Raw genomic sequence first — 12,470 nt, forward strand, 5'->3', positions numbered from 1 at the left:
AATACTGAAAAACCCAGAAAGTCTCACACATAAAATATCAGCCATCGGCAATCTAACTTAAAACAGTCAATAGACATGCAAAAAACACAGTTTTTTTTTTTGCATTCATGTACAAAGACAAAAGCGGTGTGTGTTTGGACAGCCTTGTAAAATGCACCAGTGATTCAATATCGTATAGTCATAGATTCCCGGTCATATTCTTACCTTCTGACACCATTACCATCTCATATGACCCTGTGAAGCTCTCTGTGACACGCGCCAACCCACTCGCCCCTGTTCACCCCTGCCACCTGTCCTCCAGCTGTTCCCTTATCTCCCTGGGTAATTGGCTTTCACTGGAGCCCATCAGCCTGCCACCCCTAGCTCATAACCCAAACCATGCTCCTCCCCTGGCATCAGCCATGTGTCTGTGTCCCAGACTAGGTTTGAAGCCATTCAAGACATAAACACTGGAGAGTGATGGGGAAAGCCTTTCAGTTCAAATACAATGTAACACGCTGTATGGGTCCAGACCCAACTCTATAGTTTCTAGACTGAGAAGCTGAAATAAGGCTTGTTAATCAGTGTTTTTGTAGCGTTTTCTTGCATCTCTCATAATTGTCTCTACCTTCTCTACCTTAGTCCCCTTTATCCCGACTCATTAATGTATGTGGCACTAAATCATGACTTTGGAATCCATCCTGCAGGATGTCCAACTGAACGGAAAGGCGGGACTTCCTGTGGCCAAGTGTCTGAGCCAGCTGAGTCTGATGGTGCAAGCGCCAGTCTACCCACGCAGCAGCTGTAGCAGCAGTGAGCTGTCCCTATCTAGCGCCTGCAGTGAATACTCCAGTGGCTCCTACACCTGGAATGAAGGACGCTCCTGTGGGAAAATGGTACGATGACCAGACCAACCTCTCCTCACTCTGTCTCTGTGTGTGTGTCTGTCTCTGTCTATTTTTCTTTGTCTCTGTCGATCTCATTTATGAACTTTATCAATGTGGGGTTTCAATCAGCTTAAAAAAATAGAAGTAACACATAGCTGAACACTGCCGGGTTTTATATATTTTACTATTTTCTACGTAGCGAAAACATCAAAACTATGAAATAACACATGGAATCATGTAGTAACCAAGAAAGTTTTAAACATATCAAAATATATTTTATATTTGAGATTCTTCAAAGAGTCAACCTTTGCCTCGATGACAGCTTTGCACACTCTTGGCATTCTCTCAACCAGCTTCACCTGGAATGCTTTTTCAGTAGTCTTGAAGGAGTTCCCACATATGCTGAGCACTTATTGGCTGCTTTTCCTTCACTCTGAGGTCCGACTCATCCCAAATCATCTCAATTGGGTTGAGGGTCGGGGGATTGTGGAGGCCAGGTCATCTGATGCAGCACTCCATCCCTCTCCTTCTTGGTCAAATAGCCCTTACACAACCTGGAGGTGTGTTGGGTCATTGTCCAGTTGAAAAACAAATGATAGTCCCACTAAGTCCAAACCAGATGGGATGGCATATAGCTGCAGAATGCTGAGGTAGCCATGCTGGTTAAGTGTGCCTTGAATTCTAAATAAATCAATGACAGTGTCACAAACAAGCATCCCTACACCATAACACCTCCTCCTCCATGCTTTACAGTGGAGTTCACCCACGCCGCGTCTCACAAAGACATTGCGGTCGAAACCAAAAATTTCCAATTTGGTCTCTAAACCAGCGGACGAATGTCCACCCATATAATGTCCATTACTCGTGTTTCTTGGCCCAAGCAAGTCTTTTCTTATTATTAGTGTCCTTTAGTAGTGTTTCTTTGCAGCAATTCGACCATGAAGGCCTCATTTATACAGTCTCCATTGAACAGTCAATGTTGAGATGTGTCGGTTACTTGAACTCTGTGAAGCATTTATTTGGGCTGCAATTTCTGAAGCTGGTAACTCTCTAATGAACTTATCCTCTGCAGCAGAGGTAACTCTGTGTCTTCCATTCCTGTGGCGGTCCTCATGAGAGCCAGTTTCATCATAGCGCTTGATGGTTTTTTCGACTGCACTTGAAGAAACTTTCAAAGTTCTTGAAATGTTCCATATTGGCTGACTTTCATGTCTTAAAGTAATGATGGACTGTTGTTTCTCTTTGATTATTTGAGCTGTTCTTGTCATAATATGGACTTGGTCTTTTACCAAATAGGGCTATCTTATGTATACCACCCCTACCTTGTCACAACACAACTGATTGGCTCAAATGCATTAAGAAGGAAAGAAATCCACAAATTAACTTTTAAGAAGACACACCTGTTAATTGAAATGCATTCCAGGTGACTACCTCATGATGCTGGTTGAGAGAATGCCAAGAGTGTGCAATGCTGTCATCAAGGCAAAGGGTGGATGCTTTGAAGAATCTCAAATATAAAATATATTTTGGGTTACACTGTTTTGGTTACTACAGGATTCCATATGTGTTATTTAATAGTTTTTTGTTTATTTATTAATCAAAGCATTAAATATGTAGCTTGAGCCATAACCCAAAGGGCTTAGTATCTCCAATAGACCATGTGAAAGGAAGTAAAACAAATGGCAGACTGAGTAACAGCTTAACAAATGAATCATATGACTCCACAACCAACTCTGTTGTTTAGAATGAGAGTGAGCCATGGTCACAAATCCTCTGAGAAGTACTACAGGTGCTTGAACACCCTTAAACTCATGCTTGGATTGCTGTTGCACAGCTCAATTTAGCTGCATTTTCGAATGATGTGTCTGTGTGTCTATCTCTCAATCTCCCTCTGTCCTCTCTGAGTTTCCTAATAACTTCTGTCTCTCTGTATTTCTCCTGCAGTCCTCTCTGACATGGGAGAAGAGGTTGAGCCTGGGTTCCTCGGCCCCCGGGAACATCTGCGCCCCCCTGGAAGAGCAGCTCCCCATGAGGAGGAAAGAGAGTCACATCCTAGAAGGCCTGCGGAAGCTCCAGAGTAGAAAACCAAAAGCCTCCTCATCCTCCTGGGTCTCCAAGTCGGGCGACAAGGACTGCATGAACTCTAATGAGGGTATCTACTCTCTGGGGATTAATAGTGGGAGCAAGGGAATCTCCAAGCCCACTTATGTGGGAAGGACCCCTGTCTCAGGGGTGGGGGGCAAAAAGTTTTTGTACGACTCTGATGATGCGGACGACGAGTCGCTACATTCGGCGTACTGCAGACGAGACTGCGTCCCCAGTAAGGACGGAGGCTGGATGTACTTCAGGAAGCTGTCGCACAGCGTCTCGGACAGTGTGTGTAGCTGGGATGGGCTGCAGGACAGTGGCGTAGTAGGGGATAGTAACTGCAGCATGGGTATGACACACCCGTCCGGCTATAACTCCAAGGAGCGGCCAGAAAAACTCAAAAGCTTCATCAACAATTTCCTCTCCGGGGGGCGGACCTCGGCTGTTCTAAACCCCTCCCTGTTGCACTTTGACATCAGCCCCACAGAGGCTGAATGCCCCCTCCACCTCTCAGACACCGACCCTGAGGATCTGCACACTGAGGTCAGCGACCACCGGCGGCTGCCTGTTTGCCGGACAGCTGAGCAACTGCAGAAGGACATCAAGAGGCTCTCAAGAGATTCTGACAAACTGCTTCCCGTACAATGCTTAAAGAGGGAACCTGGCCGAACTCAGTCTGCTGACGGAAGGCCCAGGCCTTTCAGCCTAATCAAGGAACACAAGGGGGCTAAAACCCAGTCTGAGGAGAGTATCATGGCTGTATTCGATGCAGACGGACAGCCCATTGAACTCAGTGCTCAGCAGTCCTGTTTTGGTGCTGGGGCTCAGAAAGAGATTCCTGGGAGGAAAGAAAATGGGGTTGCTGAGTATGCTGCACTGTCGCCTCATGATAGGCCCATTCATCACAAAGTAGGCAACAACGGCAGCATTAGCAGGGAGGGAAGCCCAGAGAGGCTGCAAATGCATGTCACTCCAGTACGGAAATTGATAAAGCCACCTTCCAATCGATCCAACAAAGGCCACTCTGTCCCTCCCATGAACAATGCTTCCACCAGCCCCAAGGCCATCAGCTCAAAGATCCCCAGCAGCCGGGGGAAAGGATCTCCACTGAAGGTTTCTAAGGGCTCCACCACGGAAACAAGCAACAGTGGACCAACCTCCGGATTTACAGCTCAGGAGTCAAAATTCCCTTCTTCTCCTCCGGTCAAGATGTCCAGGTTCATCAAAGCTCCAGGCTGCACTACAAGCCCCAAGGCAGTAATCAACAAGCTTCCTGGCAGGAATGACTGGACAAAGGGCTCCTCATCTAGTGTTCCAACCGGCTCCCCACACTTCCCAAGAAGGCATTTGGACCATGTGGACTACAGGGAACAGCCTACCAGAGACAGACACTGTGAAGCCAGCAGCAAAACTGAACTCAGGTCCCCGTCTCCCCCCCCCCTGGCCGCACCACCTCCTTACTTATCAGACCAAACTACGATGGGTCACCTCAAGCACTTAAACCAGGGGCTCAACCATCCAAGCCTACAACTGGGAGGGGGCCACCCCCGAGTTACCACCCCCCGCCTGTACCAAATATGCAACATGTATTACCACCCCCACCCTACAAGGGCCAAGATACCATAGACCTGGACGCAGGCTACGGTACCGCAATCGCACCTCAGAAACTGTTGGACAAATCGAGCCAGCAGCACCCTGCTTCAAATGAGACCCCCTCTAAAGGCACTTCGAAACGGGTCCCCACAAAACTCTACCTCCCCTCCTCAGGGCATGTGCCTGATCACCCTGAAAATGCACATAAAAGCTCAAAGAATGTTCCTCCTCCCTCATACAACTCTCAACGTGGCTCTTCACTTCAAAGCACATTTACAAGTAAGAAAGGTACCAATGACAATAGGCATTCTATGTCGTATAAGACCTCTAGTAGTTTCCCTGTAACTCTGCAGGGCCACCCTCAGTGTCCAACAGAACCTCACAGTAGTATGACTCAACCTCCCCAGGCTGTAGCAAACCCACCCGTCTTTGGAACTAGCACTCAAAATTCCACTGAAAAAGTGTCAAAGACACGAATTCCTATGGGCTTCAAAGCTTTTGTGAAATCGCCCCCTTCACTGCAGAAAGGCTCCACCACGATACCAGGAAAGCAAGAGAAGGAACACATCAACTCGGTCTCCAAAGAGACTGTGACTTCAAATGCTTTCATCCCGTGTGACAGTTTTCAGGCAGTGTATGTTGATTCATTAGCCATGACTTCCATCATAGAGACTAAGGGTGAGGTCCAGTGCATAATTCAGGAAGAGGAGGCACACACCTCTGAGTTGGCAGAGCAAGGGGTTGGTGACAAGTCGGAATGTGACAGTAGACTGTTTAAGAGGTCCATATCTGTCACGACCAAACCTCACCTAAAGCCTGTCCTGGGGATGACTGGGGCGAAAGCTCGCAGCCAGAGCTTCAGCACCCACTACATGGAAAAACCCAACATCAGTGTGTTGGACGGACATGTGAAGATTCGAACCCAGATCATCACCAACTCTGGAGAGAGGGGGAACTCGTTAACAAGGCAGAGCTCGTTTGTTGAGGGCATACAGATTAAACCCAGTAGCGGATCTGGGGAAAGTCCAGTCCGTTGCCCCAGCCACAGGCTGAGCCACTACGGAGGTATGACAGGCTCAAACAGCCACCAGGGTCTTCCGGGGAGAGCCTCCACATCAGGATTCACCGGTGAAGGGCCACGGAGCACCACAAAGGGAGAGAGCGTCACGGCTGCACCTCAAAAAGAAGTGCGTAGCTTACCCCTCGCCGACCGGATCGGCTTGAAGAACTATCGAAATCCCAAGAAGGTTGCATCTCATCCTCCATTTCAGTCGCCGGCCTCTCCTGTCTATAGCCCGAAGGCCACAACAAAGGGTGGGAAAGTGCTCAGCCCCGGAAAACTAGACCACGCGAAGAGCGTCAAAGTCCAGGCAGGCTGTTCCCAAGGGGAAATCGATGAGGGAGAGCAACCAGTGAGCCCCACAGTCTGCACCATCGAGGAGAAGGTCATGATGGGGATCGAGGAGAATATCCAGAAAGGTCAGGGTCAGGAGAAGGTAATAGCACCGGAGACCAAGCAGAAGACCGGCCCGTCTCTAGCCAACTGGTTCGGCCTGCGTAAAAGCAAGCTGCCAGCCTTGAATGGAAAGAAATCAGACGCCACCTCCCCGAAAGAGAAAGATGAGAAAAAAGAGCTGAGGATCGGATCTGTGCTGGGAGGCAAACAGATGAAATCGGACAAAAAGAAGGATAAGAAAAAAATCGACAGCCAGTTCGAAAAGAGTCCAGAGCTGACGCTGTCGGAGAACAAGCTGAGCTCGATCATGGATCATTGCAATATTCAGATGGGACAAATAGTCAATCAGATCCAGTGTTCTACAACCTACATTGGGAAAGACCAGTTCATGAAAGAGCTTCTTGGACGGTTGGTATTATTTCAAGAACATTTGCATAATTAGTCATAGGTAAAAAACCTCCCAAGAATTACAGTGATTTGATCAGGGAAAAGAACACTCATTAGATAACTTGTCTCCTGTGATGCTGAAATGATTGCGGATTGTCGTTTTAGCATTTCTCCCAGTGTTCATGCTGCTGTAAAGCACAAGTCTTGCTACATTATGCATGCATGTGAAGAGACAAAAACACACACAGCTCAACAACAGCAACACCAGCTGTCTCTTTGAGTTATGGTTCCACTTGAGTGAACATTAGCACTTCCTAGCCTGGAATCTAGAGACACTGTCAGCCCTGAGCTGTCTTGGCTGGAAGAGTACAGAATTACTCCTCCTCCCATAAATTGATATAATACCTAAAATCTCAGCTGACAGATTTTTATCAAGACTAGTTACAAACATTTATCACTCAATGAGACTGGAGTCGGGAAGAGCCATTAAAAAGAGGTTATTTCAGATCCTACGGTAGGGGGATAGCTATACTCAACAAAAAGAGAAATGCAACATGCGACAATTTCAACTATTTTACTGAGTTACAGTTCATATAAGGAAATCAGTCAGTTTAAATAAATGAATTAAACCCTAATCAATGGATTTCACATGACTGGGCAGGGTACTGGGGAGCCAGGCCCAGCCAATCAGAATCAGTTTCTCTATGATGACGTTCGAGGCGGCTTATGGTAGAGAAATTAACATTCCATTCTCTGGCAACAGCTCTGGTGGACATTCCTGCAGTCAGCATGCCCATTGCATGCTCCTTCAAAACATGAGACATCTGTGGAATTGTGTTGTCTGACCAAACTGCACAGAGTGGCCTTTTAGAGTGGTCTTTTATTGTCCCCAACACTTGCTGTTTAATCAACTTCTTGATATGCCACACATGTCAGGTGGATGAATTAGCTTGGAAAAGGAGAAATGCTCACTAACAGGGATGTAAAACAAATTTGTGCATACAATTGGATAGAAGTAAGCTAGTAGCTCAGTGGGACCAACACTTTACATGTTGAGTTTATATTTTTGTTCAGTGTACATGGAGGCCGTATTGAGTGAGAACAGTGGAATGTATCACCCGGGATCTCTTTCCAACTGCACGGTTCATATGAAATCAGTTAAGCAGACAGACAGAAAATGTATCAAATCATGTTTCCCATACAGGAGTGTGAGGAAGGGTGACTCCATAGCTGAATCTCTCCCTGGCATCTCCATCCCCAAGAGAAACAGCGATATGAGGGGAGATATGGAGATCTGCTCCGATACAGCTGTGAGTGAGCAAGGGGTCCTGTAATGAAACGTTGCTTGGCTTCCAGGATATTGCATGGGTCTCTCACTCGACTGCTCTCTCTCTCTCTCTCTCTCTCTCTCTCTCTCTCTCTCTCTCTCTCTCTCTCTCTCTCTCTCTCTCTCTCTCTCTCTCTCTCTCTCTCTCTCTCTCTCTCTCTCTCTCTCTCTCTCATCTATCCATCTTTCCTCATAATCTCACCATTTTCTTACTATTTCCCCTAACCTCAGTATCCACTTCCTCCATGCTCTCATGCTGGTCAGTTGCTTATTGGATTGTGCGTATACTCCATATAATTTACTGTTGCCATAACGTTTTCCGTGTCTCATGTCTAATTTGTGTTCACACCTGCAAATTCCGCCAACCTTCACACATACACAAATATGAGAGCACACTGAAGCACTTCATCTTGGGAGATATGCTACCAATGTTGAACCACATACTAAGCTTTGTATAGAACCATAAATGCTTTGGGTAAGACTTAGAATGCCATGTAATTCTGACCTTGTAGAAGATATTACTTGTTCTCTGTCAGAGAGAGAGAGAGAGAGAGAGAGAGAGAGAGAGAGAGAGAGAGAGAGAGGGAGAGAGAGGAGAGAGAGAGAGAGAGAGGAGAGAGAGAGAGAGAGAGAGAGAGAGAGAGAGAGAGAGAGAGAGAGAGAGAGAGAGAGAGAGAGAGAGAGAGAGAGGGGAGAGAGAGAGAGAGAGAGAGAGAGAGAGAGAGAGAGAGAGAGAGAGAGAGAGAGAGCACATGCAATATGCAGGAAATTCAATCCAGCTGATGGGGAAGTTTGATAGCGAAGAGGAGGCTCTTATCTCAGACACTCAATTCAACAAAGGCCTGTTTAATACTATCCTTGCAGCTTCATCTCCATCTCCCTTCTACAGAAATACAACAGAAGAAAATAAATGTTTATGACCTGCAAATCCCTTTTATACATTCGGAGGAACACTTTTTCAACATCACACTCTGTTAGCCCACCTCCGTATTAGAACAATTACCTGGTTGCTTCCCCTGACGGAACTACCTATTTACGAAAGAGGCTCTGAAAATATAATAGTCACTTCTGTAAATCTAAGGTGTTTTTCGATTCTGTTTTGAGTCATCGCTTAAAGAATTGATGAATCGTCTTCCACTATTGTTTTGTTTAAGAGCTAAAGGGAAGCTATATATATATATATATCAATAATGTTCTATCTGAATATGCCAGCTACTGCATCTGTGTTAGCTTAGCTGTGTTTGTTATTTTGGATGTCTGGTTTCGTAGAAGTATATAAAGTATTATCACGTTGTAGAAAAGTGTACTTTGCTTGTTAGTGGTTTATGAATCATACCAGACATGTCCTTAAACTAGCAGTGATGTTCTGTTATTATCTGTGCAGATGATATTCAAGGAATGTTAAGGCCACCATACAAAAGATTGAATACACACACAAGCAGCAAAGCAATTATGAATACAATGCGATGCACATTACAATGATGTAAGGGAGACTGGGAAAAAAATGTAACACGGGGTCAGTTGTAAGAGCTTTTAATAACTCAAATTAGAAACCACTTAGAAAGCTAGAAATTAGAAATTCATCAATCATTTTTTGTTTTATTGACAGAAAATAGGAGGCCCTTAAGTAAATATACCCGCCACTTCTCTTGTTTAGTGTTTTGACCTGTGGGTTATTCTCCATGTATTTAAACATAGTAGTTTTACCAGTAAGATGGGGTATTTTGATTTGTGTGTGTGTGTGTGGGGGGGGTTGTAACGCAGTACCTTATATGGTATTTAGACACATTAACATTATGATATAAAATGTATCTTCTTTACATAATGTTTTGTAGTAAAATTAAGATAATGCAAAATTGTACAATTTACACGTTTGAAACCTAATATCAAACAGGCTATATTAATTTTGATACAATTTGAGTTTTTGGTCAATATCACATTCCTAAAAGATCAAATGGAAATATTTGTCAATTTAGTGTATTATCATCAAAATATCAGTTTCAATTACCCTTCATTTTTAACATTGAACACAATGCTACTTTTAAGCCCGTAGCTGTAACCGGAAGGTTGCTGGATCGAAATCCCCGAGCTGACAAGTTAAAAATCTGTTGTTCTGCCCCTGAGCAAGGCAGTTAACCCACTGTTCCCCGGGCGTCGAAGACGTGGATGTCGATTAAGGCAGCCCCCCACACCTCTCTGATTCAGGTTGGGTTAAATGCGGAAGACACATTTCAGTTGAATACATTCAGTTGGACAACTGACTAGGTATCCCCCTTTCCCCTTTCCCTGTTACATTTAACCCCACATACGGGGTCAATTGTAACATTTCACTCCTGACACTTTTGGTTGAATTGTAAACGGCTGGTATGTTCTATAAACGTAGTTACAGTTTGTAGTAGTAGCTGAGATATGCATGTTGTTTGTATAACAATATTATTTAATCTAATAAGCAAAAGCCTAAAAGTATTACCTTGTTCCCCCGGTCTCCCCGACCATTTTTCCGACAAATAACATACCATCTGTTGACGATGTTGTGAGGCACGTTCAATAACGCTTAATGTCAATGTTCTGTCATTATGCCTGAACAAATTGGTCATAAACATGATTTAGAACTTGATATTACACACTACCGGTCCAAACTTTCAGAACACCTACTCACTCAAGGTTTTTTCTTTATTTTTACTATTTTCTCAATTGTAAAATAGTCGCGAAGACCTCAAAACGATGAAATAACACATATGGAATCATGTAGTTAACAAAAAAAGTGTTTTAAAAAAATCAAAATATATTTTATATTTCAGATTCTTCAAATAGCCACCCTTTCCCTTGATGGCAGCTTTGCACACTATTGGCTTTCTCTCAACCAGCTTCATGAGGTAGTCACCTGGAATATATTTCAATGAACAGTTTTGCCTTCTTAAAAGTTAATTTGTGGAAACCTTTTAAGGATCGGCCCCTTTTTTTCCCCCAATTTTCGCTTAAAATGACATACCCAAATCTAACTGCCTGTAGCTCAGGCCCTGAAGCAAGGATATGCATATTCTTGTTACCATTTGAAAGGAAAGTTTATGGAAATGTGAAAGGAATGTAGGAGAATATAGCACATTAGATCTGGTAAAAGATAATAAAAAGAAAAAAGTTTTTTTCAATCTTTTTTGTACCATCAACTTTGAAATGCAAGAATAAGGCTATAATGTATTATTCCAGCCCAGGTGCAATTTAGATGTGCAAAGTTTTAGACTGATCCAATGAATTGCATTTCTGTTCAAACTGTTGTGTCAAGACTGCCTAAATGTGCCTAATTTGTTTATTAATAACTTTTCATGTTCAAAACTGTGTACTCTCCTCAAACAATAGCCTGGCATTGTTTCACTGTAATAGCTACTGTAAATTGGACAGTGCAGTTAGATTAACAAGACTTAAAGCTTTCTGCCAATATCAGATATGTCTATGTCCTACATACAACCTCATGCTAATCGCATTAGCCTACGAAAGCTCAACCTGTCACGCAGTGGACCCACCAATCCTAAGGAAGTTAATGCGTTTGAGCCAATCAGTTGTGTAAAAGACCACGTCCATATTATGGCAAGAACAGCTCAAATAAGTCAAGAGAAACGACAGTCCATCATTACTTTAAGACATGAAGGTCAGTCAACATGGAACATTTCAAGAACTTTGAAAGTTTCTTCAAGTGCAGTCGCAAAAACCATCAAGCGCTATGATGACACTGGCTCTCATGAGGACCGCCACAGGAATGGAAGACACAGTTACCTCTGCTGCAGAGGATAAGTTCATTAGAGTTACCAGCCTCAGAAATTGAAGCCCAAATAAATGTTTCACAGACTTCAAGTATAACAGACACATCTCAACATTGACTGTTCAGAGTAGACTACTTGCTGCAAAGAATTCACTACTAAAGGACACCAATATTAATTAAGAAGAGACTTGCTTGGGCCAAGAAACACGAGCAATGGACATTAGACCGGTGAAATGTGTCCATTGGTCTGTAAGTCTAAATTGGAGATATGTCTTTGTGAGACACGGTGTGGGTGAACGGATGCTCTCCACATGTGTATTTCTCAATGTAAAGCATGGAGGAGGAGGTGTTATGGTGTGGGGGTGCTTTGCTGGTGACACTGTCTGTGATTTATTTAGAATTCAAGGCTAACTTAACCAGCATGGCTATCAACAAATTCTGCAGTGATACACCATCCCATCGGTTTGGGCTTAGTGGGACTATCATTTGTTTTTCAACCAGACAATGACCAAACATACCTCCAGGCTGTGTAAGGGCTATTTTACCAAGAAGGGGAGGGATGGAGTACTGCATCAGATGACCTGGCCTCCACAATCCCCCAAACCTCAACCCAATTGAGATGGTTTGGGATGAGTCGGACTTCGGAGTGAAGGAAAAGCAGCCAACAAGTGCTCAGCATATGTGGGAACTCCTTCAAGACAGTTGGAAATGCAATCCAGGTGAAGTTGGTTGAGAGAATGCCAAGAGTGTGCAAAGCTGTCATCAAGGCAAAGTTGGCTATTTGAAGAATCTCAAATGTAAAAAAGATTTTGATTTGTTTAACACTTTTTTGGTTACTACATGATTCCATATGTTTTATTTCATAGTTTTGATGTCTTCACTATTATTCTACAATGTAGAAAATAGTACAAATAAAGAAAAGCCCTTGAATGAGTAGGTGTTCTAAAACCTTTGACCGGTGGTGTATGTTGTGAGAACTCAAGTAAAGTTAAATGC

At 43.9% G+C, this 12,470-nt stretch overlaps 1 protein-coding gene across 1 annotated transcript in view; it reads left to right on the plus strand.

Annotated features, from left to right (window-relative positions):
• The window catches only part of LOC118363170 (nck-associated protein 5-like), a 173,191-nt gene that overhangs the window by 141,454 nt on the left and 19,267 nt on the right, over positions 1-12,470 (plus strand). The window contains 4 exon segments of the mRNA XM_052488619.1: positions 687-875; positions 2,811-4,577; positions 4,580-6,411; positions 7,595-7,700. Of these exon segments, the coding sequence (XP_052344579.1) occupies positions 687-875; positions 2,811-4,577; positions 4,580-6,411; positions 7,595-7,700 (3,894 nt within the window).

The sequence above is a fragment of the Oncorhynchus keta genome, chromosome 30 (assembly GCF_023373465.1).
Source record: "Oncorhynchus keta strain PuntledgeMale-10-30-2019 chromosome 30, Oket_V2, whole genome shotgun sequence".
Lineage (NCBI taxonomy): Eukaryota > Metazoa > Chordata > Actinopteri > Salmoniformes > Salmonidae > Oncorhynchus > Oncorhynchus keta.